At 45.0% G+C, this 26,555-nt stretch overlaps 1 protein-coding gene across 3 annotated transcripts in view; it reads right to left on the reverse strand.

Moving 5' to 3' along the window:
- The window catches only part of CTNNA1 (catenin (cadherin-associated protein), alpha 1, 102kDa), a 106,678-nt gene that overhangs the window by 28,939 nt on the left and 51,184 nt on the right, over positions 1–26,555 (reverse strand). For all 3 annotated transcript variants that reach the window (XM_009880723.1, XM_009880721.1, XM_009880724.1), the window contains 3 exons: positions 22,175–22,255; positions 21,213–21,365; positions 7,530–7,622 (listed from right to left, as the gene is read on the reverse strand). In XM_009880723.1, the coding sequence (XP_009879025.1) occupies positions 7,530–7,622; positions 21,213–21,365; positions 22,175–22,255 (327 nt within the window). The remainder of the gene's footprint in view (positions 1–7,529; positions 7,623–21,212; positions 21,366–22,174; positions 22,256–26,555) is intronic.

Below are 26,555 nucleotides of genomic sequence, written 5' to 3' on the forward strand. Positions count from 1 at the left end.
CATCTCCACCTGAGGAGGGCCTTCTCTGCTGTGAGGGCGGCAGAGCAGTGGCAGAGGCTGCCCAGAGAGGTGGGGGAGTCTCCCCCTCTGGAGCCATTCCAAATGCACCTGGACGCCGTCCTGTGCCACTGCTGGAGGTGCCCCTGCTCTGGCGGGGGGGGGGATGGGGGAGCTCCAGAGGGCCATTCCCACCCCCACCAGTCTGGGATGCTGTGAGAGAAGAAAACTATCACCTATTCATTTTGCAGTGCAATCCCTACTTGTTGAATCTTAACACAGTCTCAGTGCACACAGCGTCTGCAACCCACATACCTCCCCATTTCCGTGGCTGTGAGCATTTATTTTTTGCCTCAGTCTTTCTGATAGGGCCTTTTTGCTCTTTACAGGACACTTTTCTTTCTGCAACTGGTTTGACTTCGCTCTGTTTCTTCCAGTATAGATTTTAGGATGCTACTGCGCCACAACAAGGAGGAGCTTTTCAGTTGCAAAAGCTCTAAAACAAACACCCAGCCCTCTGCTCTCTCCTCAATACATCCCTGTTTGTTACAAATATCTGCACAAATATCCTTACAAAGTATCTGCACTTCCCGAATAACTCACTTGGGTTTTGTTTTTAAATAAAGATCTCAATTTACCAGCTCTCTTGCGGCATTGGGGTAATGAGTTGGAAGGTAGCTCTGGGGCCTTCAAATCTACGATACTTTGTATTTCTAAAAAAAGCCCCCCAAAAACCTCCCAAAAAATCCCAACGCTAATAACACCGGCACCCACCCATCAGCTATCAGCTCAGGGGCAGAGACAAAAGGGAGACCCACAAACCAAGCCCCAGCTGGGTTGTGAAAATCAGTTTTATTCTGGAGTGGGCGAAAGGGAGCCGGTCAGGCAGACGGCAGCATCGAGTTTGCTTTGGGAAGAAGATCCGGGAGCGAGCAAGGGCAGAGCAGCGATCTCAGCGTCGCCTTTCGGAGCAAGCTCAGTGCAAGGCGGAGTGGCAGAAGTCCCTTTTCCACCTGCCAAAACTGGTACTTGCACGCCGCAGTGTCCCTCATTGGCTCTATTTTATTGCTGCCCCCCAGAGCGCTCCTGCGGCAGGGGAGGGTGTGTTGTGAGGCAGAAGCCCAAGCACGATCCTCAGCTCATAGCTTTCCAAATGCTCAACAAAGGAATTTACAACCTTGCCATCCAAGCTGCCGCGCCAGCTGAGCCCGATCGGGACTCCCCCTGCTCAGGTGGATTTTAACACCTGTATTTTTCTGTATTAAAGAAAGCATAGCTTGCTTACGGGCAGTTTGTAAGACGCCGCTCGTTAATTTAATTTTACATACGCCAGATGGCAAAGTTACCTCCAGTGCTCACCCTGCTCACGTCTCCTTCCCTGCATTTTGCTCTGAGCGGGGAAAAAAGGTTCACAAGCAGGACATTTAAGTCGCTTTCAGTTAGATCCAACCCCAAGTTTGCATCCACATGCCTACGCGTGCTCACCCCCTGCACACTCCGATACAGCAAAAAGCACTCTGCGGACTCTGATGAGCCGAAATGCCTGGAAGCAAAACATACAGAAGATTGTTCTGCACTTTCTCTAGCTGTAATGGCAGTGACCAGCAAGTGTACAGAGGCTGAAGCACCAAAAGGAGGAAAAGTTTGCTTTGATTTCCAATACTTTGTTCCGATGTATAAAAGGCACTTTGAGCACTTTCCTTTCCTGGGAGTTACGCGCAGAGCGAGTGCAGGCATCTCCGCACAGATATTTACTCCTGTTGTTACAGCGCTATAATGACCCGCAGACACACACTTTTACGGGAACAACATGACCTTTTCCAGTGTAGCATATACTACTGTCGCAGGATTTACTATTCGCATATTGTGTATAGATAATTACGCTATCCACCTCCCCGTACATGGAAAAAGCATTTTCACTTGTAGCTGAGGACTGATACCACAGGACCAGTCAATGGAGAAGCTGCAAGAATTTTGATGCCGTTTGTTTTGGTGTCCATTTATGTTGCTTCATTGTGCAGTTCACTGACTCCCAAGTGCTGAAGCTTTGGGAGTTTCAGGGACTCTGTGTCTGTTCTGGAAGCTCTTCCGCAACCGCGCTCCACAGAGCACACTATGCCTGCCATGAGCACATAGGGTCCTTACACACTGACGGATCTCTTTCTACACAATCAAATCCCTTTCTCCTATCTTTGCTTCTTTTTAATGCATCTAATGTATAAAAGGCACTTTGAGCACTTCCCTTTCCTGCAAGTTACGCACAGAGCGAGTGTCAACATCAACTTCTTTGATGGCCAACTCCTGTCCTGTCCTGGCTCCTCTTCCCAGCAAGCCTGCATAATACAAACCTGCAACCCAAGTGTTAAGTTTTTATATAAAAGCATTTCTACTCAATGCCAATAAAATGTTTCAAGCACCTGTAATTAAACAGTCTGGAGACAGATCTGCTAGTTAGTACATCCAAAAAAAATCTGTCAGAGAGGAGAAAATAGGGGACAATTGTTCAACATTAAGTCTTTACTGGAAGGAAAATGAAGTTATCTCCTTCTCCAACAGCCACCGGGGAACTGGCAGTAACTGGGGACTCGAGGAGAGAAAGTCTGCTGGTCACGTGTGGGTTTGGTTGATTTGAGGGGGTGGATTGGAGGGTGGGTTTTGTTTCTCTTAAGATGCTGCAACTTTCAAACAAAAGGTTTTGTGCTATTTGGAACGTCCACATGGGATTCCTTATGCTTTGGTATTTTGTCTGGCTGTGTCAGTAGGTGTGATCAGCATATGGAACCATCTGTCTCTTCAGAAATCTATAAGCAGCAAATGGCTCTTGAAGCATTTCAAAATCGGCATGTAAGGATGTGGAACAGCAATTATTAAAACAAGAAGTTAATATGAGAGCCAATTTACTTTTATAAAACGTGCAATTTAATCCAAGAAATATCTGGAGTCTGTTTAATGGGCGCCACTCACTTGACTGTGCAGGGGCCGGTGAGCTGTGCCGAACACGCTGTGCTACGGTAGGCACGGAGCGGGCGTGCAACAGAGCGGCAGAGACACCCCCTGCTGCCCTCCCAAGGTTTCTAAGGAGGATGAGCTATCGGGACAGCAGAGGAGAAAGGCCACCAGCACCGGCTCAGGTCCACCCTGCTCCTGCAGCCCGCTGCCCAGAGGATGAGCAGCCTCAGGGGCAATCAATGGGCTCCAGCTTTCGCTGGCAGAAGCACGCACCCAACCCGACGGAAATTCGAATCCGCAATTATTTTCTAAAACTCCCAGCCTGACTGCAAGGTGATTAGAAGTCTACAGATGAACTTCATGGAGGATTTAAAGAACGAGAAAGTCAACGTATAGCTGGTGACAGCAGCTGCAAGTGACAGCAGACTGTCACATCAAAAGGCTGGAGCAACACTCTTCCTTTTCAAGAGCTGTACTGGGGCATTTCCACCGTTGCTTTCTAAACACCTACAGCTTGTCTGATCAGAAACGCTCCTATGGTTAAGCTCTCTTCTCCGACGTTTTTAATGCAAAATGCTGTTACAAAACAGCTTTTGCAGGCTCCCAAAGCAAGCACTTCTTGGAAACACAACTCAGAAGCCACAGTTACGAGCGAGGATCCAGGTTTTCAAGTCGAGATAAACAAAATCTTTCACTAATTTACCATTGGCAGGCTCTGTGTTTAGCAAGAAGGCAAAGAAATCTCCCCCCAGCGCTCTGCTAGGCAAATGGAAGCACAGGCAACCATTCCAGGCGTTTCACACAGAATCACAGAATTTCAGAGTTGGAAGGGGCCTCTGGAGCTCACCCAGCCCCACTCCCCTGCTAAGGCAGGACTGCCCAGAGCACATCCCTCAGGACTGCATCCAGGCGGGGCTTGAAAACCTCCAGAGAAGGGGACTCCACCCCCTCCCCGGGCAGCCTGTGCCACTGCTCTGTCACCCCAACCGTAAAGAAGTTTCTCCGTGTGTTGGAAAGGAACTTCCTCTGTTCCAGCTTGTGCCCATTGCCCCTCGTCCTGTCACTGGGAACCACCGAGAAGAGTCTGGCTCCATCCTCCTCCAACCCCCCCTTTAGATATTTGTAGGTAGTAATAAGGTCTCCCCTCAGCCTTCTCCTCTCCAGGCTAAAGAGTCCCAGCGCTCTCAGCCTTTCCTCATACGGGAGATGCTCCAGTCCCTCAATCACAGCAGTACGCTTCCATTTCCATTATGAAAGACACCTTAATCATTTTATTTAAAAAAAACCCCACAAACAAACACATTTAACTGTAGTGACGGATGACTTTTGTTCTTTCATCTTAAGCCACTATAGATGCGCTTCCCCCACCACCTAGCAAAGCATGAAGCTGCCGGACCGCAGGTAACTGCTGCGAGATGCTGGACAAAGCTGTTTCATTTCAATATACAGACTTTCAGCAACACATTTCCTCAAAAAAAAGAATTCGGGCAGCATGTAAGTCAAGGCTTGATGGAGAAAAAACCACCCGTGATCCCCTAATGCTGCCTTATTTGTCCCCTGCAAACCCAGCCTAGCACGAGGCACCCGGCCGGCTACTGCGGAGCACGCACAGCTCTTCCTAACAGTTCCTCCTGCACCATCAAAAGGAGCTCTAAATATCACACTGAGTCTTCAACTTTGCATTAATTTCTGCGTTAATTAGCTGGGGACTCACAAACAGGAAGGATGATGTTACTCCTGAGGAAGAGCTGATTTTCAGTAACACAGCCACACTAAACAAATTTAACTGCTTGTTTTCGTAGAGGCTTTTCAAATAAAAATTTTTCCACATCTTCTGTTTCCTCAAAGAATTGAATTTCAAACCTGAGAACATCTGAACCCGTGGGTGACACTGGCAATGAATGAATTCTTGTCCGTACCGACAAAACCTCCAAGGTTTCCCCAACCAGTTTGAAGTGTTGCACGGTCCTTACTCCCGCTGCCGGCTCCAAAAGGCCAGTTATGGCAACCGATCGAATAACTGCTCTGGTTGAGATACAGCTTTTATAATTAACTCCACAGATTGATTTCTGCAGAAATCATTCTTTAACCAGGAGTTCCCTACTCCCAGAATGGCCACTACTCAGCTAAGCTATTTAAGAGGTTACCTGGGGACTTACTCAAGTGCATTAAATTTCAGTTTCATCCTTTCAACCACAGCAATCCCTTGAATTAAATTTCATACATCATATTTCTGTGTGATATTGATATATTCACTTGAGTTTCAGAGACTATTGTAATTACTGATTGACTTAACTCATTCCGAATCCAGCACCTTCCTGTAAAAATATCATCTGAGAAAAAAAAAAAAAAAAGCAGATAATGTTGGGTTAAATCTGTATTTTATGCCTAATTCACCCGTTTGTTCAGCATAGCCACCTAAAAGGATTCAAGAAGCAGCTGCAATTCTCATCAGGAATAAACTGCTAAGTAAACAAGTAACTGTCCAAAAAAAGGAAGCAAAACCCCACTCTGCTGTTCTTTGTATCTAGAAGCATTTAGGAATTATACAGACCGTTCAGTAACGCAGTTAAGGAGGATGATAGTTTGCGGCATCACTTAGACTGGCAGAAGACAAACTTCTGTATTGTTAGGAGAAAACACAGATGCCATTTGTAAAACAGTTTCGACAGGTGCCCCAATTATCTCTCAGGATTCACAACATGTTTAAATACTCCTAGAGCATTAAGGAATCAACCAGAGAACGTGTAATGTAATACAAAAGCACTCTTTTCAAGTGCTGTGAACATCTATAGTGTCATTTACCAACCTCGCGGTGATGACCCTGAAATTAAGGCATGACTGTGCAGTGAAAAAAAGGCTCGCAAGTTCAGACAGGCGACCTTTGCAAAGCCAAAAATCCATCAGTTATAGCCCTCATCCATTTATAGATAATCAAAGCTTCTAAGGCGTAATAAATGTATTATCCATAATCCCTCGAGTTAAAGGTTAACAACCGCACTTCAGACGTGACTACAGTTTGGCGACTACTGACTATCGTTCGCTAATTATTTCATGTTGACTATCGTGGTGTTTATTTCATAAAGGAGTAGATTTATTTAAATAGGCAGTTGTTGGAAAAACAAAGATAGAAGAGTTTGAAATACACACGATTTCAGCAATGGGAAGGGGAAAAACACCCCCACAGTCTTGGACAACTACCAGAAAGACTTAGATTCAAAGAAAACCTAACTTTCCCGAGATGGTTATTTTCAAAAACATCAGCATTTGTTTGGAACACCGTGTATTAGACGCCCATATTCTTGGGGATAACAAAAAGGAAAAAACTACGTCCAGCCTAGTCGGTTGCTTTAGGAAAGAGCAAGCCCTTACAGCAGATAAGATGTATTTTTAAAAGCTTTTTCTTCCACATGCTCGCTTCCCACCGTAAAAATTGCCCTTTGGTTTTAACACGCCGTACACACCGCTTGCAACACGTGGGAGGCAACGAACTGCACAGCCAAGGCAGCTCACGCACCAGCCCCAGGGGCTGATCTGGGAGCGGGAACCACAGAAGTCCACCCCGGGATGACAAAAGGCCTCACAGACAGTATTTAATGTTTTATGTTCAGGTGCCTATCTTCACCTGGTTAGCAGCACTGTTACTTCAAAGGTCAGACAGTCCCGCTCTTCACACTACCTTCACCTATTCCCTCAAAATTCCCCTCCCGCTGAGGCGGGTACAAGGGTACTTATCTCTCTTCCTTTCAACCGGTTTTAAAAGGACCAATATAAATGAAAAATCTGAACAAATTCCAAATAATCCTGAGAATACACATTATTTTCATAAGATGCCATTTGACCATTCTTTTGAGTACGTATTTTCCGTTAGCTCCTCATTACCAACAACAGCTTATTTGTATGTTTTAGATCTGAATTTCCTGTTGCTTTTAAAAAAATGCAAATTACAAGAATTGACAGTGCACTGTAGTCTTCAGGGGTTCATCCAAGTATCTAGTTGTTGACATTTAAAACATCAGGGCTGTCAAAATGGAAGAAGATGCTTATATAAACTTAATTTCCTTGTTTCCATTAAAATGTTATTAATTAAAAAGTAGTCTCAGCCAGGTTCAAACTCTTCATGCAGAGCCAGCTTCCTCTGATCCTACCCTATCGAGAAGATTTTTTTGGCATATTTATATTCCGCTCGGGCAAAAAATAATATATCTATAATTCATCTTACAGCTTGCACAGGAGCAGCGATAGCGTCCCCACAAGACATCATCCCACAGCATGAATGCGCACAGTAAACCACGGAAGCTTCACCAGTTTACTGTCTCGCAGGTTACTAGAATATCCTGGCCAAATGAAATTGGAGCTATTATGTAAAAAAGACCCGTTTGTATCACTAATTACTTTGCCGTGTATTTTAAAGTTTCTAAGTCTTGATGCCTACGCCGCATTTCATTCTCTACATACGTTAAGGAAAAGTCAAGTTCTGCAGCAAGTCCACAGACAGACACCAAGAGGCCAGAACAGGGCCTAAGCAGGACCAGTTGCCCAACTAATTAGGGTACGTCTTATGTTCTTACGCTCTTCCTTACCTGGGGACACAGGGCTTCAAGCTGGCTGGCGGACATGCGAACCAATTTCACACCTTCTTCGTTGTTTGAGATGGAACAGGCCAAGTTGGCAACCTGTGTCAGAGGCGGGAGAAAACAAAACACAACTGTTAGAAGTGGATTTTATTTCCCTCTGTAGGAAACATTTTACCTGTCCCCAACATTGACCAGTAACCCATCACGGAATATAAAGCATCCACATGCATTCAGTTCTAACCAATTTTGAAACCGCTGATGACATCAGCTCCTTCTCTAGCCGTAAAATCAGAACACATCAGATAGTAAAACTACAGCCATTCAGACAAGGCAGGCAGATCATTGCCACCACTGATTCAGTTAAGGTGTCTCCAGTAAAAGGTACAAGAGCACCATCGGCAGCACTTGAAGTTACAGCTTAAAGCCCATTCCCACATGAGCGAGACAGCGGCAATCACACAATCGAAAAACCAATCCAGCTCCCGTGCATCTGAGGATTCAGTCTTCTGGTGTCCATAAGTGCAGGGACGCTCTCTTTTTCTTCAAACATTTCTGCCTCTTGCTGTGTGTGCACACAAGACAAGTCGGAGGCTCATCAAGCAACTCACCAACGCAATCGCTGCAGTGGTGTTGCAAAGCTGCAGCTGCTTTGCTGGTGTTGCACAGAGCGTACCTCGTGATGCTAAAACTTTCCTCCGAAACCTTGACCTGCTGCAAAGCAGCATCCTTAACTAGGGCATCTTGAAACAGAGGACCTTCTGTAAACACCTGCCTTTCAAAAGCACACGGGAAGGGGACAGCACAGAATTTTTTGGTAATTGAAGATATTCTTCATATCGGAGCTGCTCTCAGGGGAAGGAAGTCTAAAGTAAGTTACATTTCTTAGTTGACAGGTGAATGACAAGCATGTTATTCTGAGCCATTTGAACACCGAAAGCTGTAAAAATAGCACGAAGTGAACCGAGATGAACACCGAGTACTGTCCTTTTGGAGACAGAGCAACCTGCAAAAGCCCCCAGTGAACGTGCTCTAAAAGCACCACCACGAGCCGGCGGATGCTCAGTAACACCGCTGGACCGGGCTGCTCCATATACTTTTCTCCATAAGCTGGGGAAATTCCATTCTCCCTTTAACTAAACTATCCTGTGCATTTGTATACAAGGCATTTGGAAGCAGTATCTGCAGCTTATTCGTGTGCTTTCCCCCTCCCCGAGCCATTCCCTGACAACAGATGTTCCCACACAGAATACATTACTGTCCCACAAACCATCAACCACACGCCAATATACTCGAATGGTGTTTTTCATCAATCCCGTTATTAATTTTGGGACCGAAAAGCAAGTTCCCATTGCAAAGCACATAGCCTCTTCCTCCCTCCAGTTCCAAATCAAGTTACAAAGGACAAAAAACCGCGCGCTGTCAAGAAGAGAGGCATTTCCAACACCGAACGACCAAGTAAACAGATGCAACGGCATATATTTGGATAAAAACAAACTGAAGTTGAGAGAAAGACTATGAAGCATCAACAAGACATAGAAAACCCTGCCAACTTTCAGGAATATCAGTGTCATACTCCACAACTTTCTTTTCCACTCATCTTCGTAGACAAGACCAACAAGTTAAGAGGTGGAGCTGCAGTAAGTCTTCGGATCCTTGGCGAGGTGGGGCAGCGTGCACCCAGCTTAGCCAAGGCTCTTTCCTCCCTCCTTTCTCTTAGCAAATCACATTTGCTGCGGTCTCCAGCACAGCTCCTCTCTGCCCGGCGCTACCACCCAACAGCTGGGCTCTCGATAACGCCCTGTCAGAAAGGGATTTTATTTTGAAGACAGAGTGGGGTTTTTTTCCCTGTAGATTTGCCATGCCTTAAATCCCTAGTTCACAGCGAGCTGGAGTATATTATGCTTTTGTTTAGAGGCTCAAAAAAAAAATTTAAAAAAAAAAATATCAAAAGACAACAAGATGCCATGATTTAAAAGTCAAATAAAGATTTTGCTGTTGTTTTAAGCACAGGTCATATTTTTGAGAAACACCAGTTTGCCAATATCTTTTATGGTCCATATTTTCACGTCGTTTCTGCCTCCGCAGCAGCAGTTAGAATCTCTAGGAGCGAGAAGAACACAAAGCTCTATTGAGTAGGGGCTGAATAAAAGCGACATTGAAGCACCACAAAATCAGCCTCTCCGATATCTGGAGATGTTGTGCTCTCTCTCAAGCCAAGTGTGATGAATCAAGCGCACAGAAACCCCGCTCTGTCTGAATACAGAGAGGCAAAGAAGTTTATAATTGAGTGTCCCCGCCATGGTACGATGAAATTTTGCTTTTTTGCACAGTCATTTTTGAACAGTCATTTTTCTTCTGAATACCTCACTGATGGCAATTCTTCTCTAGAAATTGCCCAACCGGGACTGCCAACCTTTATGAAAGAAGCGTGTGTGCTTCCCTGACTGAGGGTCTTTGGCAGTTTAAGACAATCCAACTGTTGGCTGCCGCATCCCATCCTACTGCTGCGTCTCCAAATCTCAACACTTCATTTCAGCGTGCTCGGCCAAATGAAAGCTATTCGCTTCGGCGGATTGGTTGCTCTGCCAGAGCAGCGCACAAACTTCCCAGCAAACTATTCGGCGAAGATCCGAGCGAAGCAGGGATGTGGCCGCAGCGGAGATGACTCTGGAGTGCTGCAGGACACGGCCCTAAATTCACAGCAATCCAGGATTTACTTCACCCGTGGGAAGCACTGTCACTATTAGAAAACGCTCACAAACCTCTTAGAATCTGAAATTTAAGAGCTATGTCAACTAATTAATCAAGTTGTAAATGACATTACAATGAGGTATTTCAAATTGTCATCGATTTTCAGGTGCTCTGTAGCATGAATTCTAAAATTGCACGTAACAGCAGAGGTAAATGGTTGCGTGATTAAGAAATTTAATTTTTAAAGCATCCGAAAGCACCCATCATCAGTAACTCCTGTGTGATATTTGACAAATAGCTTCAAACTCCCTGTCTGTAGAGAGGATAGGGTACTGCTGGCCCGTTTTTCGACAGGTACATACAATACATAGGATTTTGCAGCCAAGCTAAAGATCAACTACCGCCAAGTTTGTTTTAAAGCATGCAGAGCACTTGAAAATCTTATACAATTCTAATACTTTCAAGTAAAATGAAGCACCTCAAGCAAAGAAAACTTCCCCTTAAATGTAAATGAAATAGTTTCTGTGTGTCTCCACCACGGTGGCTGACTGACGCAGTAAGTGGTCAGACTTGATTGAGAAAGAACACTTGTGCTTGAGAGCAAAATAGCAATTGAATTCCCGCTGCATTTGTTCATTCCTCCCATTCAGTATCATCAAGCCCCTTTACATAAGCACTACTGGCACAGGCAGCAACGGAGACAAAAAACTTGCAAATAGTGTAATCAGCCATAACGAGCAACGTCTTGAACAAAGTTAAAAATACACAGGGAACGAAGACAGACGAGAGAAACCAGACTGAGGTGGATCAGAGAGACCTCGAGCGGCACCGACAGCCCAACTTAAAAGCATCTTTTTGATGCGGTATCGAGGGTCTGTCAGCGCATAGAGCGCACGGCCAGCTCCCAGGGATGGCTTCCTGCATCCCAAAAGGCAGGACAGGCCCAAAGCAGCTGCCGCTGTTTCAATGAATGAGCTTAAATTTACCCCCGGTGCCCACCGCAGCGAACGTTCGCGAGAAAGGCGCAGGCACAACCATTCCCGCAACCTGAACTAAGGAACCGGGACCAGGTACAGCTCCAAGCCCGACCAACTCATCCGAAAAGCGGGTTTCACGTGCTGCTCTGTTTTAGAAACTCAAACCTGAGCGGTGTTAACGATGACGTCGGAGGACTGCGAGATGAGCGGATGCCTTCAGAGGAGGCATTACTTCCCTGGGTCCTTCTAGAGGTGGGCACCGTCTCAGCGCAGAGGGTCCATCGGGAATACGTTATTAGCAGGAAGGTATAATTCCAATATACAAAAAAAAATAATTGCACCATCTGTCACAGAGTGATTCCATCTCAAATTCCAGTTATTTTGATTCTTCAGAATTTACTAATTTTAAATCGGGAAAAAATCTTGACATTTCTAAAGCAGTTCTTTCCTCCATTAGTGACAATTTGGCAGCCTATGTTTGTGTTGTCAGCTGGTGCAGACAACTGCCTTCTCTCACAATAGGCAGTTTTTACCTTTTGCACCTGAAATACATTTTTGATTTGATTTGATTTTTTTTTGTAACTTGAAATTTGTTCAGATAATGACTAAGGAGCTGTGTCTTCCAGCAATTCAAAGCCTACAGCAGCCTCAACTACCCAAGCTTGGGGTCAGGCTTCCTAAATTACACTGTTGAAAATCATCGAGAAATACTGCTACAGCTTTGTCCTTGTTAAACTTTCTCTTCGCGCTGCCATCCTAGCTTAGGTAGAGGGGTTACTTTACATGGAACTGTTTATTAGAGGACTGACAAAGTGCTTTTGCAATAAGAGAGGAAAAATTGCAAGAGAAAAAAGGCACTATAATCGCTAACGTATGACATCTTCTTTTTCAAGGATTTCAAAGGCTGCCACTGAAAGTTTGTATTAAAGTCTCTGCTTCGTGCACCGGCACTGGTTTCAGAGAAGCAACACCAACTTTTCCCTCCTTGCTTTACAGGTCAGGTTTGGGACGGCTTTTTCAGGAGCTCAGCGACACGAAGCCCTCCTCAAGGGGTGCGGGCTGCAATCACCCGGCAGTGGAATAATGCAAAGGCGGCTCTGTAATGTGTTTATTGTTGCATAATTTAGAATTGTCAGAGCTGCCTCTGCCACAGCATTGTTATAAGGAGGGACTGTATATCGCTGTGGAGGAGACAAACATACGCTAATTGAATTCTGAGAGTCTGACTATGCTCCTTTGAAACTGCAGTTGTAAAAATAGTGTTGCAATTAAGAGTTTTCAGATGGTCTTACAATTGAAAAACTTAACTTTTCAGTTTAGCGTTAACACTATCCTCTCGTAACTGATGTTCACAAACCCTTATGCAGTAATAACAAAACCGTACCCATTTATACATAGATACTTTTGGAACTTCAACAAAAAGGAAACAAAGCTTTTCAAAGGTGTTCCTGGCACCTTCATTTCTGATTAAACTTCAAACCCTCATCTTCTTCTTCTATTTTTTGCTTCTCATCTTACAGTTTCTCTGGGAATGCAAGTTCCCACTTCTAACCAGCTTAAAATCACCCATTTTAAAGGGGGGGGGAACGGACAGGCAGGCATTCAACATATTCCTCTTGAGGACCTGCTAAAGGAAAGTGTAGCTGGTATTCTCACAGAATGCAAATACAGCACATCTAATTTCTTCCTCCCCCGTATCAGGAGCACAGGCCAGATTCACTTCATGACAGTCAGAGCCCATGAAATTAATTTATCTGCAGAAACAACTGTTCCAGCAAAACTAAGTAGCAACTGAGGACTCTCAGAAGAGATGTGTCAATTATGTTATTTCCATCCCTCTTAAAAAAAGGCTTTTTTTTATTCAGTAAGTCCATACACTTATTAATTCGCTCGGACACTACACTCAATATTCAAGACAAATGTGAGCATTTTAATGTCCGGTCCTAATAGACACTGCATGAGGGAGAAGGCTGCATTATAGCTATAATCCTATAAACTCCCTAGTTTTGCAGAGGCACAGCTAATTAGGAATTACACAAACCAGTTTCAACTTCTTTAATGCGCGGAGGGACGGCAGGAGGACTTCAGTTCAAGTCCATAGGGACTCCGGAGCAAGTTACCGGGAGTCAGGCTGTCAACTGCTCTGTGATTTTATACGCCTTAAGTAGTTGCAAGTGGCTGCAGCTCCACGGAAGGTACCCTGCAAGAGATTGTCGTGGGCAAGAGAATCCCAATGTATTAACTTAAAATAGTAAAAGTCTTTAAATAAAACAAGGCGCACACAGAAAAACTCCAGATGTAAAGCATGGAAGGGAATGGTGGACTAAAATTGAGATAACTGCTATTTCCAGAGCTCCGCAACCTCACGCAGAAGATGAGAGCAATTTTAATTTCAAGGCTGGTTATAAAACACACAGAGGGGAAATTTCAGCTGGATGGAACAAAACCGGCACGGAAAATGTTTTCATTCCTGGTTCAAAAGTTTTAGACAATGAGAACTGGGGGTTTCAAGGCTTTTTATTTCAACAGGCTGGCAAGTGACTGAAAGAGGGAGGCGATCAGAGACAAAATGTCGTGTACTTTCTGCTCCCTATAATACTCACGGGTAATCACCTTTCTTTGGGGACCAAATCTCAAACTTTGCACTTTTCAAGTTGTCTGCATGTCTAAAAAACTAGTTAAATCTACCTGTCTCCAGCTACCTGGTGCCATTCTAGGCAGAGCTGTCTGGAAAAACTCCGTTCAACGCCGGCGAGCTCCTTCCATACCCGGAGGAAGCGTCCTTCTCCACCACACTACAGCCCCGCGCGTCGTCAAGGTTTCATAAAGAAGAGGAATTTTTCCCACAGCTGGGCAAATCCAGAGTTTGTGCATCACAGCAAACCGCAGTGGGCTCCATTTACTGAGCAGCAAGCGCAGAAGGGAGAGCCCGGCTCTCTCCTGCCAACAGGAAGGTTTTTCAATCAAAGAGGGGGCGAGAGGTGTTTGCAGGGTACTAATACCCCTATAGCCTAAAACATACCCGCAGTATGGAACAGGAACACCTTCGTTCCCAGTCTGGGAGATTATCCTTTCCATCGACCTGGGAGAGAGCAGGGCTGGTGAAGGAACACCAGTGTGCTACGTGGGCACCGTGCCCCTCGTAGATGCAGCTGTAGCAGCAGATGTAACTATTGGCACGGGAACTATTCCTTCCTCAGACAAACAAGCTAAAGCGATAAAATGTTGTTATAAGCACAAAACACGAGTTACACAAGTCGATCTGAGCTACCATGACAGAAATCACACCGCTGATGTGTAAAGTCGATCTGATCTTCAGCTAAAACTTCCAAAGCGAATCCTCACCTTAGATGCTTCTCAGCAACACAAATGTTTTTCTTTAAAATAGTTTATAGTAGTGATATTTGGATAGTACCTGAATAATTATCCTCATCCAAAAAAGCCTCTGCGTTTATCGAAGTGGAAATCATGATTCTTTCCTATCTCATTTCGCTTATCACTCAGAGCGTGCCGCGTTATGATCTTACTAAAGGCTTCCAGCTCGGTGCCTATTATTAGCTGTTTAAACCCGTTTTTGGCAATTCAGACAACTGTTCATGGGAAGTTTAATGGTAAGTATAAGTACATCAAGCTCTTGAAGAAGGCAACAAAATAATAAGAGGAACGAGCTCTACACAGATTTCAGGCAACTCCTTGATGACACTACATGACTAATATTCCAATATTGCTAATGACTACCATGATGAAAGTCCAGACGCGAGTTGAGGCTTTTAGTTATATACCAAGAATAAAAACATGTGTGCCACATCTATAAAAGCTGTACCCAAAAAGCTACTTTAAAATGCTGTTGGAATTAAGACTCAAAGAGCTGGAAAATAAAATATGCCAGGACTCTTGCTTTCTACCTGCCTCTGAAGGCAGCACGTCAGCAGCACCTGTACTCGCTGTGCTTACGCTTCCCGACGCTTTAAAGACTTCCCCTTCCCCAAATGCTTCTGCTTCCAAAGGAGAGAGGAACAGAGTGAATACAGGGCTGTTTCTAGTGGAGTAAGAGGACATTAACACAGTTTTCCAAACGCTAACCTCACTCAACTCCAACTCGCACGCCTTCACCTCCCCTGGCCCGAGCCCCACGCTCTCAGCAACCGCCCAACACGATGAGTGCCCTCCTCCAGGTAGCAGCAGCTAACCAGGCTGATCTGCTAACGGAAGAATGTCACCACACACCCCGATCGCCGTCCAGATATGCGAGGGTTCAAATTCCTCTTCAATCCCTTCATCTCCCCCACCAGTTCCACTGTCAGGTTACTGATCGCCTCGCTTCTCCCCGGGCTACTCACAGCGAAATCCGGACAGAAAGATTATCCTGAGGTCCCTTATTCCTCTTCCAACATGATTTTTAGTCTCTACCGGCGCTGCACAGACCTTTCATACATAATTTGGCGTAGCACTAGAAGATTGGCCTCAAAAACAACCTTACAAGAACAAAAGTTATCCTATTAAAAGGTCATTTGCCTTTACTTATGCATGATGTATTAAATTTGTATATCCAGTTTTGCTGGAAAATGGAAGAACTTTTTGCCACCGAGGCTTTCCTACTTTACTGATTATAAATGTAAGGAAGTCATGTTCTACGAGTAGAATTTAATTTATTTATGAATTAGTTGACTAATAAAATGAACTTACAAGGAAAGTGCATCGGTTCTTGAAGAGTGTCACACTTTAGAGGGCACATTAGAGTTATACTGGTCATTTACTGAGGACATTTGTTTTAAATTGCTGCCAAGGTTATCTGCAGACAAATTACAGAGAACGTGCTTGTTCTCTGGAAGAGATGCTTTGCTCTCCATCTTAAAATGGGAAATTAGTCTCGAGCTGGACTAACTCTGTCTCTCTTCTCCGCACCATAGCGCAAGGCCGTTTCTCTTGTAATACACAATTACCTTCAAAATAAAAGCAAGTAAAAGACAAACTTGAGTTTGCAGATCCCCCCCCCCCATAAACTAGCTTAGTGAACAGGAAAACAGGTGCTGAGACACCCCAATGCCTGACAACGACCCGAGCCTGGAAAATGCTGAGTTTCGAGAGATTATTATACCCAAAGATTCAGGAAAACATTCCAAGTCAATATTTGATTTGGGTGTCAAGTGCTATGCTTGTCTGCGCAGTTTTCACCCAACAGCATCGCCGTCTGGCAGGACTGATGGATCTCTTTGATGGCAAACGCGAAAAAAGAATATTTAAAGATTTGAGCAAAGGCGGTGCACTCCCACCGCCAAAGATGCTAGTTTCATAAACTTCCTGTAAACTTGGGAAATCGGGTCACTCCTAGACACAAGGGATAATCTTGTGAGACCAGATTTATTTCTAGCTTTGCTGGATACTTCTATTCCACGCTTCATTTTTAGTAAACGCGTAAGATGCCCAAACGCTAAGTGCGTACCTTTATCACAGAGGTAACTACGTAAGCCCAGGTAAGTTCATGGACAGAGGGTAGGTAAACCTCAGTTTTTCCAAACCTTTGCTGTGTCTGAAGTCCAAAAGCTCGCTATTATTTTAAACCCAGGCTGTGTTTTACTCCCTTCAGATTTATTTTTTTTAAAAAAAAGCTTTTCACATGTGAAAAAACCTGCAGCTGTTAGGCTCTCTGAAGAATACATAGGCTGCGAGGATGGGCAAAGCAGGTTAAATTGCAATAAAAACGCTGCGAGCGTGCAAGGCTTTGGGCTTCTGGAGAGGGCTATTTTTAAACGGAGGTCTGAAGAATTACTGCAGGACGTGAGGCTAGACAGTCAGGGCAACAGAAGGCGAAAATGTCAGCGCGAGAGGCTACGGACAGCTGATGGAGTTGCAAGTGCCCAAATGTGATTCTTTCCAGGCAAATAAATTTGCAGTCTGCATCTGTTCATGGCTTTTCACTGAAGACGAGAAAATCATCTCTCCGTATGCAAGATACAACCCAGTGCATTAAAAAAAGGCACAGAGCAGCCTTTTCAGATAAATTAAAGCAATTGGAAAAACATTGATGCTTATGAAATATCATTGAGAGCTTTTCCCTCCCTGGTCTTACCGAAGTTTCTCCAAGAAGAGACGTGTTGACACAGGCACACTGGACTCATTCCTCTAAGACAGGATTATTCACTGTTTTTAAGAAATTACAAACTCCTCTTTTCCAAAATATTCTCCAGCACACAAACAGCTACTGTAAGCTTTCACCTGGGCTCTGCCCTCACCTACCTTTCAGCTGCCTAATTTCTGAAAAACTTTTCCGTTACAACTACACAGGATCAAACAGTGACAAAGAGACAACCTAATTTTTATTTTTCTAAAGCATTCAAGAGTGTAGCAAAATATTTCTTCTTAACATTTATGGCTTTTTCACTTATCAGAGAATAGCCAGAAGTGCCACTGCGGTGACTACAGGGAGCGGTACAAAGGCAACTGGTGCGCAAGCACGCTTCAAAGACTGGGACAGACAAAAAGTCAGCGTGGCGCTAAGTGACGTCATTGAAAAATGAGCACGGAGTTGCAGGACAGCCTAGTTTCGAGGGAGGAACACTAAATCTAAGGATGCCAATGCCAAGCTGCCTTTCCTCAAGAGCAAAGTTTCAGGTCGCAGAGCCAAGGCTACTTTATCCAGCGCCGTAAAAACCACTGGAACCTAAGTATGTTCTTTACAATCAGGAAATTAGGAAGATTGTCATAGTTCGCCAGTGAATTTAACTTTCTCTGGCGCTGGTTCGCAAAACGCTGTCTTTTCTGTTATTCTTGTGTGCTGCATTTAAATTGGCTTCTCAGTTCCTGAATTAAACCCCTTTAACAAAATTCCGGCAGAGCGCTAGGTAGTTAATGGACTGTTAGTACTGAGCAATTTTGAAAGCTATCTTTCAAACGTATTATTCAACTGAGACAAGTCTTGTTTTACTATTTTACTGTTTCCCAGTTTTCAAAAGGCAGGATAAGGGGGTTAGTGTTTTCCTACATGAGAAACAAATCAGCTGGAAGCCCTGTGGGACGCGGCTTTGGTGCGGTTACTCTAGAAGATACAGACACAGAGGGCAAATCAGATTTTTGTGGTTATGGCACCTTTTGGTCAAATTTGGCTTGCCCGGAGTTTAGGAACCAGAAAGCTGACAGTGCTCTGCTGCCAAGAAGGGAACATTTCAAAATAAAATTACGCAAATCATGTGCTTGCAGCTCTTTACAGCTTCTCGGCCAGCCCACAAACACCTCTGCCCTGCAGGAGCGAGATCTCCCCGTGCTAACGCAGGGCAGAACCAGCACTGCCACTCCTCCTGTCTCGCCAACACCTGCAACACTATAGTGTCAGGGGAAAAAAAATAATTAAAAAAATATATATATCACAGTCCCCTCTAGTGGCTGGTTCACCAGGAGAGCAGCACTGACTCCTCCAGGTCACAGGACAAAGGGGCACTAAATCCAAGGTGTAAAACCTCTCCCTAATTCGGAGAGGGATCTTCCCAGTTACTAGCGCAGAGCAGGTCTCGTGTGTGGCTTCCCATCGCTCAGCTTTAAAGGAAAGGACACGTCCTCCTCTACATCTCAGCCACAGCAGCCTGTCGATCCCGGCGTGATACACAACACAGCTCCACTCTGCACTGCAGCTGTTTTGTCACATTTGATGCCTTGAGTCACTCCGCAGCGTTTCGGAGGGGAGTTACGATCAACTCCCCGGCACACTTCTCTGCCACTGAGAACAGGTGGAAGCAATCACTTCTCATCTCACCAAGCGGAACATCTTCTGTTCTGCACTTACACAAACTTTTATTGTTTCTCCAGATACCCGCAGCCGAGTCTTCTACCCGAGAGCAGAATTATATTGGAACTCGCAAACATCCTTCTCCATTCTGGCAGAGACACGCCGAGACATTGTAAGTGCAACCCACCCCAACTCATCTTCCTTCACGGTAAATTTGACATTGCATACAACTCCGCAGTGGCTCTCTATCCCCTCGAGACAAGGGCTCTGCAGGAATACTATTCCCCTTCTGTCGAAGCTAAGCGTATATATTAATCCATCTACATTCACAGAAGAGGTTTATAAGCCATCTAGATCATGCTACTCTATAGCTATAGTTACATTTTAGACAGCAAAAGCAATAAGCAAGCCTTCAAAAAGTTGTTGTAGCAGCATATCATTTTAGCAGAACCTTTTGATGCCAGCCAGAAATATTGTTTAATGCAGACTTGCAGGGGAATAGTCTTTGTTGAAAGACAGACTGGCTGCTGAAGGGAGGTTCTGTAAAACTCATTTGCAGCTCGGCATTTTGCACACAGGGTAAGGTCAGTAAAAACCACTCTTACATGCCAGTGAGGACAGCCCCCCGCTGCTTTTCAGACGGCACACGTACCCTGAAGGAGCAGGGAGAAAGGGCTCACCTAGCAAGGGCGGGAGAGAAGCTCGCGCGGACGGAGCAGCACAATTACTCCTTTGTCATTATGCCGATAATCTCCACGTGCGGACACCACACATCCACTGGAGAGGTGGCAGGACTGCGGCAGAATAAGCACTGCTATTGTCATGCCAGTCAACTTCTCCTGGAAACAAGCCCTAAAAACAATTTTCTAGATAAATCAGGCTTGTACCAGGAAGGAGGGAAGCTTTAGACAAAACCCGCTTCAAAGTGCTCCCACCATCGCAGGTGGAAGGGCTGTATCTGCTGCCAAGGCAGGGCACGGCAGCACTGGTTTGTCAAACAGTTACTTCAAATTTAGAATAAAATAATTTTCAAACTATATGAAGATGGCATTTACACCGAAAAGCAGCAGGCCAAAAGCGAAGAACGGATACCTTTGAAGAATTAAAGATTTTTCTTGCTTAGACAGCAACTCTGAAGAGCTGGACTAGCTTGATGCGCCCCAGAGCGCGGGGCAGCTGCTCACCGCACTCAGAGCCCCATAGGCTTTAACAACAGCGAGAAAAATGGATCGAGCAAGAGTAAGAAACTACTTTTTCTGATGTACGATAAGTCTTATTCTTAAGGAACCGCAATCTGTCAAGCTGTGTGAAAGTATTCCCGATGAGTGTAGGAGACACAGGGACTCACGGATCGACCCCAGTGACACCACATGAACCAGCGGCGGAGCGTTCCCAGGTCGCTGCTGAGGTCAAGCGCACGAGGCAGCTGATGCCTCAAACCACACCGGCGCGCACAGGAGGAGGTTTTGAAGTTCATTCCTAGTGGCATGTTTCTTCAACAACACCTGTAGATGTTTGCTCCTTGCCTCGTAGCATCAACAGGCACAAAACGCTCACGAAAACAACGGCAAGAGGAGGAGGTTACGGAGATGCATCCAGGAATACAGGGTGCGAACTTCCCTTGCTCTTTGTAAACACACTACCTGTTGGAAAACTATTAACTGTAATAGTAGACTAATGAGCTCTAATGCGTTTTAATTAAGCCAGGCCGGTCCCATTTAAGCTGATCTTCCCGCAGATTAGCTTTAGTCTTCCCTAACAGCTGTCTGAGAGCCTTTAGGGTTTTATTAGGAACGGGTGGCAGCGATGGGCTTTGTTGTTATTGCCAGTTGGCTGGTTGTTTGTTGTTTGCTCTTTACACGCACACAAGCAGGTTTTCATTCTAAAAGTCTTCACATAAAAGGTCTGTTTATATCCACTGGTATTTTACTGAAGAGAAAAAACCTCCAGGCTTCAAGCAACGGGTCAAATCGTACATCAGAACAACCATGCCATAGTCTCCTTTAAGCCGCATCACCATCTCCAATTAACAGCTCAAAGGTAATAGCATAATATACTCACATTGTAGAATATCTCAAACTACATGGGTTGTGTAACAGTAGCTGCTGCTTTTTGATAAGCTTACATTTTTAACTCTTTAAATATTAAATGAAATGGTATTTAAATTCATTAAAATAAAATATTAAAAGCAAATTTATTACAGAATTTGCTATTTGTTTCAACAGAACTGAAAAATGTTTTTTGCCTAGTCTTGCCTTAATTTAACTCGTGATAATTTAATTCTAATTTGTACCATCTTACCTCGATCAATTTGTTGGCGTGTTCACGGAAAACCTGGGCATATTCTTTAACTTCTTTTTCATTCCCATTCTTGGCAGCTTCAATCAATACTAAAAGCGGAACATTTGTTTCCAGAAAAGAGTCTGATACATGGTCCATAACAGCTTTGCGGAGCTAAAATAAAAATAAAAGAATGAGTTATTTTTCAGTAATGTTCCACTGCTATTTTCCTTTCACTGTATTAATACGGAAAGCTTAAAGTACTTTTGTCGTTGATCCTTTTTCCTTTGTGTGACCAAGGCTTTCCCTGCACTAAGTCTTGTCTATACCCTTTTTGCTTCAACTTAAATAAAATCTCCTTGAAAAAACGGATTAGTTATGTAAGTGCAAGTCACCAGTTTGGCCACAAATATTGATTTAGCAGCTCATATTGGTTTTGTCTGAGTAAATTTGCTGCTTTCCCTCAACTGATTAAACAACAGGCTGATTTAACTTGGTTATTTTTCTACTTGAATCAAAACGTTTTTCCCCAAACTTGATCCATATTCACGTTTACTTGAAAAGGGGAATATATTGCTATAAAAACCAAACGGACAAGAGATTGATGTTACATAAATACAGTCCTCAAAGAAAACAGACTGAGATGAATACCAGGAGAATTATACAACGTACCTGATTATGGTCAAAATCTATAAAATGGGAGGGTTGGGTTTTTTTTTTAAAAAAAATAATAATCTCTCTTCCCATGAGGATGATGAAGAATCCAACATCTTTACTCCACAGTTAATGGGGGATTACATTTCCACCCCGTAGCTCCCCGTGAACCAGGCACCGGAAGCTTCTAGCTTTTAATTCACTAAATACAAGCAGGCAAGCCCACTGCCCACGGGAACCAAATCAACCGACAACGTATTTCCAAGAGGGCAAACATACAGAAATGCACTCATTTGTCTCAACAAGTATCAACTTTATCTATTCATTACCTGTCTACGCAAGTCTCTGGTCTTTTTGGTCATTTTATCAATCGCAGAGTTCAGCGCATCGCTTCTCTCTTTGCGTCCAGCCTGAAAAACAAGAGACAAAGAGGTAAACGGGTATTCAGGGTCTCAAAGTAAACCCGGTATTATTCATATCAAGTACATTGCCAGCTGCTTTGTTTTGGGGGTTTTTTTTCAGTGATTATGCAGACTAGAAGCCCGCAGGGCTGTGCCTCCGATGCGACAGTGCTCCCTCGCACGCCTTCACACCCAGCTATCACAGAAGGCTGCTCTCGAGCAGTCAGTCGAAAGCCAAAAATCAATTCTTTTTAAAGGTAAAATCCTTATCAAACATTTCTCGGGGATGAAATCCAACGTTTCGAGTAAGTCTCCAGGCCCACCCACTGAGAGCTGGATTTCGCCACGGTTCGATACAGCGAGTTTCGCGTGAGCCCCTGTTGTTAAAGGGAGGGCAAGGGGCCAAGACGCAGTGGCAGCTTCTCTCTTTTTAGGCAGACGCTGGGTCGAAAATACCCTAATTTGTATCAAATTGGGAGCGTTAGAACAATAGCGATGGTCTGGGTTTGCTGGGAGGTTTTTTTCCCTGTATAATATAGCTTATATTAGAGTTTTGAAACACACTTTATGCAACCGCAATCCAATTTCTGAAGTTCTAAGCCACGATCAATATAATTATCCTGTTGAGAAGAAAAACCGTTTAGCAGCACTCAAATGAGGGTACGCCAGTTATCAATTCTCCAGGTGATGGGCTGGTTTGAAATACCTGGATGAGCAGCCTTTAATCTAAAACACGGAGTCCACTCTACAGCAGAAATAAAAATTAAGCAAAATCGTAGGGGGGAAAAACTAGGATGTTGTAAAGTCATTAAGTTTAATGAATTATTGAAGATTTGTCACCCCCCTGATCAAGTAATTTGATTCTCGTCACAAAAGGTAACTGAAAAGTGACTGAAATTAAAACCAGGAGCTCGTTCTGACTACGCCACAGCCTTCGGCAGACCCGATGTTGGCCTGTTCTTCACTCCACGCTCAAAAAAATGAAAGCTGAAGTCTCCAAATAAAGTCAAGAATAAAGCTACATGTTTATTGAATGGTTAGTTTGCTGTTCCCATGCTCGGCAGCCACAAAACCCAAGGTGCAGGCAGGCTAGAAAGCCCCGTTGAGCGTGCGTCGAGCACGACGGCTTTGTCCCAAGCCGCAGGTGGCTGCCTGCACCCCGAGGTAGCAGAGGGCCATTCACCCCAAAATCGGAAACCTGCCAACTGGCACTGAGCAAACTAAAAGCCTGCTCCGAGACATAAACCTGCGACTGCAGCCGCTTGTTCTTTCCGACGCTTTCACGCCGCTTCACCTATTGCAACGCGACCCTTTTACCGAACCCATGGCACACCCCCATACACATGGGTGTTTTTTTCCGGGAATATCTTTGGATCTAAGATATATACTCATCTATTATGTAGAAAGTCAAACATTCAGCTATTCCAAGAAGTGCCATTTTACTTCTCCCTGGGTGCCCCTACATTACCATTTTAACGCGAAGCCAGAGCACGCTTTTGAAGCGAGTCCACCCATCGCTTCCACTTTGCCGTCCCCGGCTTCACCGCCCGGAACGGCCTCGGTGCACGAGGACCAGATGCCTTTTGGATGAGAGGAAAACCAAGAGATGGCTTCCACTAATGGACGTTCAGTTCCTGAGCCCGCACCCCAGCCAGTCCTACGTAAAACGCCCTGAAAAGCACACATATGCCTACGTTAGAGCCTAAGCAACACCGACTGCATACTGTTGATCCGTTCCTATTAAGCGACACCACGTATTAGCACAGAAGGGGCTGTATAACCCAAACCCATTAGGTTTTAGCAAGGCAGCTCCAGTTTATTTCCACCTTGTTGGCACTCAAAAAATTTTAGTACCGAAGCTCGTCAAAAGTATTCGGAGAATTTCCTCCTGAAGGCTGCAACGTGAAACGCTCTGCTAATTTAGCTGCAGTCATTTAACAGTTTAGCGCATATAGCTACTAACCTGGCTCCTTTGTTAGGGCTGGCGCAGCAGGGCAGAACAGGACGAGCACGACGAACACCAGCACCTCTGCAGCTACAGGGAAGGACCCTGTTGTCATTAACACCTTAAATCACCACAGCTAATTCTAACCAAGGTCTCAGCTCAGATGTAAGGATGTCAAGTTCTGCCCATCTGAAGTTTCTTGACCTTTTTTGCATAAAACGAAACATAAAACACTAACTGTGGGACCAATTACTCCCTGTTAGATCCAAGTGGAGCCAGCCAGCGGGACAGCCATTGCTGGAGCACGTGAAAAGCGGTACAGCCCGCGGCTGCACGAACCCTCCAGGGCACATAAAAACACTGAAGATCATCCTTATCCGCAAGAGTCGCTTTGCCCCGGCTCCCACACGCCCAAGCCCCATGGATTTTGCCCAGCTGTTCCACCCTACAGTTGAACAAGTCCAGTTTGAACTAGTCTCTCTCTCTCTAAAGTAACAAATCGTATTTTAAAGGCTCCAAGTGACAGTTTACCACCTCTGGGTAATTTGTTCCAGTAACCAGTTACCCTTACTACTAAAAAAGGTCCTTGTTTTTAAGTCTAAACTTTCACCAAGAAGCCAACTAATGACCCGGCAGCACAGCACATCCCAGCTATCAGCTTCTCTTACGCACTGGATTAGAAGGACTCACAATAGCAAAACCCGAATATTCAGATTACGAAGAGGATTTTTAGATACTCAGCACAAAACCCTGCTGAGGGAATCAGAAGCTCCGCGGTCAGCAAGCAGCTAACAGATGCAGTAGATTTAATAGGGTCATGTTGACCATGTTGGTCATTCTGCAGTACGATACCACAGCTCTGTCCAGTATCACGGGTAATAAATTTAGCCACAGTGAAAATTCAGTTGAAATCAAATCGGGTCTTTTTCAAAGAAGCGAGAATCGGTGTTAAAATGGCTTGTTTCCCCCACCCTCCATAATCATCAGCATCATCGCTACCCTGCTTGGAAAGCAATACAAGCCGTCCCTGGCGCATCCTTGCTGTTCCAGCTCACACAGCTATCCCCACCAGGGTTTGGGTTTAATCACTTAAAGCAGAGAAAGGGGATTTGTGCACAGGGAGGCAAGTGGAATCACCATCTCTCTCACAAAGCATTCCCTTTGCAGGCCTGCCATCCAAATTACAACAAAATAAAAACCCAAACCAGCTTCTTCCTACAGCTGTTGATGTTAAAATCTAACCCCAAGTGATTGATAAAGGTAACAGAGCACAACGGTGGTGGCGGTGCACGAACGCTGTCCTAAAGCCGCCGGGATCAGCAGCGCACGTATTACAATGAGTTACTCAAAGCTGTGTTTTTATAGCTAAATATCAAAAAACTTCCATTGTTAATGGCAATGGTTCCTCGTGGGTCTAGGTTAAGCTTAGCTCACAGAGCTACTGAGAAAAACAGCTCCGTAGCTCAGGGCACCGGCCCTCGGAGCGCACCCACGCCGGCAGAGCCCAGCATCCCTCCGCCCCACATCAGCACCACCCGGGAGCCAGATGTGCCACCGCCGCCTGACCGAGAGCCGTACTGCCCCGCCTGCCGCCCACCACGCAATTACCCCCAAAAAAGAGGGTTTGCAGAGAGGTTTCTGCTTCAGGTAATCTGCGAATTGTCTTCTGAGCTGTCTGTACAACAGGCGGCATCGTGGTTAATGATGGTGATTCAATAAGTGAAAAATGAGTGTTTGGCATACCTTCCTGTGGGCAGGCAGCGGCGGAGGCAGCTGTGCGTCAGCGTGCCACTGCTGAGCGGTGCTTCGTGGGGAGGCAGGAGATGTAGTGCTCAGATTCAGTTTGGCACATGCTTCATCTTTGCCATGACACCCAGCCGAATTACACCTCTACAAAGGATAGTCCAAACCCCTCTATTACCATGAGAGAAGGGCTGCAAATGAATTCCCGACATAACAGCGCTGATTCAAGACCAGGAAGGGCAAGCAGCAAAGTATGACACGCATGAATTTCGGTGGGTTTTTTCATATCTGAGGTCTGACGGCTGAGGAAACAGGACGACACGCTGGTTTGTTGCAGGAAGGAGTCTCCCATGGCAGCGCCCAGAGAGTGGTGGTGAATGGAATTAAATCCAGTTGGTGTCCGGTCACAAGTGGTGTCCCCCAGGGCTCAGTGCTGGGGCCGGTTCTCTTTTATATCTTTATCAATGATCTGCATGAGGGGCTCAAACGCACCCTCAGTAAGTTCGCAGGTGACACTAAGCTGGGTGGGAGTGTCAACCTGCTGGAGGGCAGGATGGCCCTACAGAGGGACCTGGACAGTCCAGATCCATGAGCTGAGGCCAATGGTGTGAGGTTCAACAA

The sequence above is a fragment of the Charadrius vociferus genome, unplaced genomic scaffold (genome assembly GCF_000708025.1).
Source record: "Charadrius vociferus isolate BGI_N301 unplaced genomic scaffold, ASM70802v2 scaffold822, whole genome shotgun sequence".
NCBI lineage: Eukaryota > Metazoa > Chordata > Aves > Charadriiformes > Charadriidae > Charadrius > Charadrius vociferus.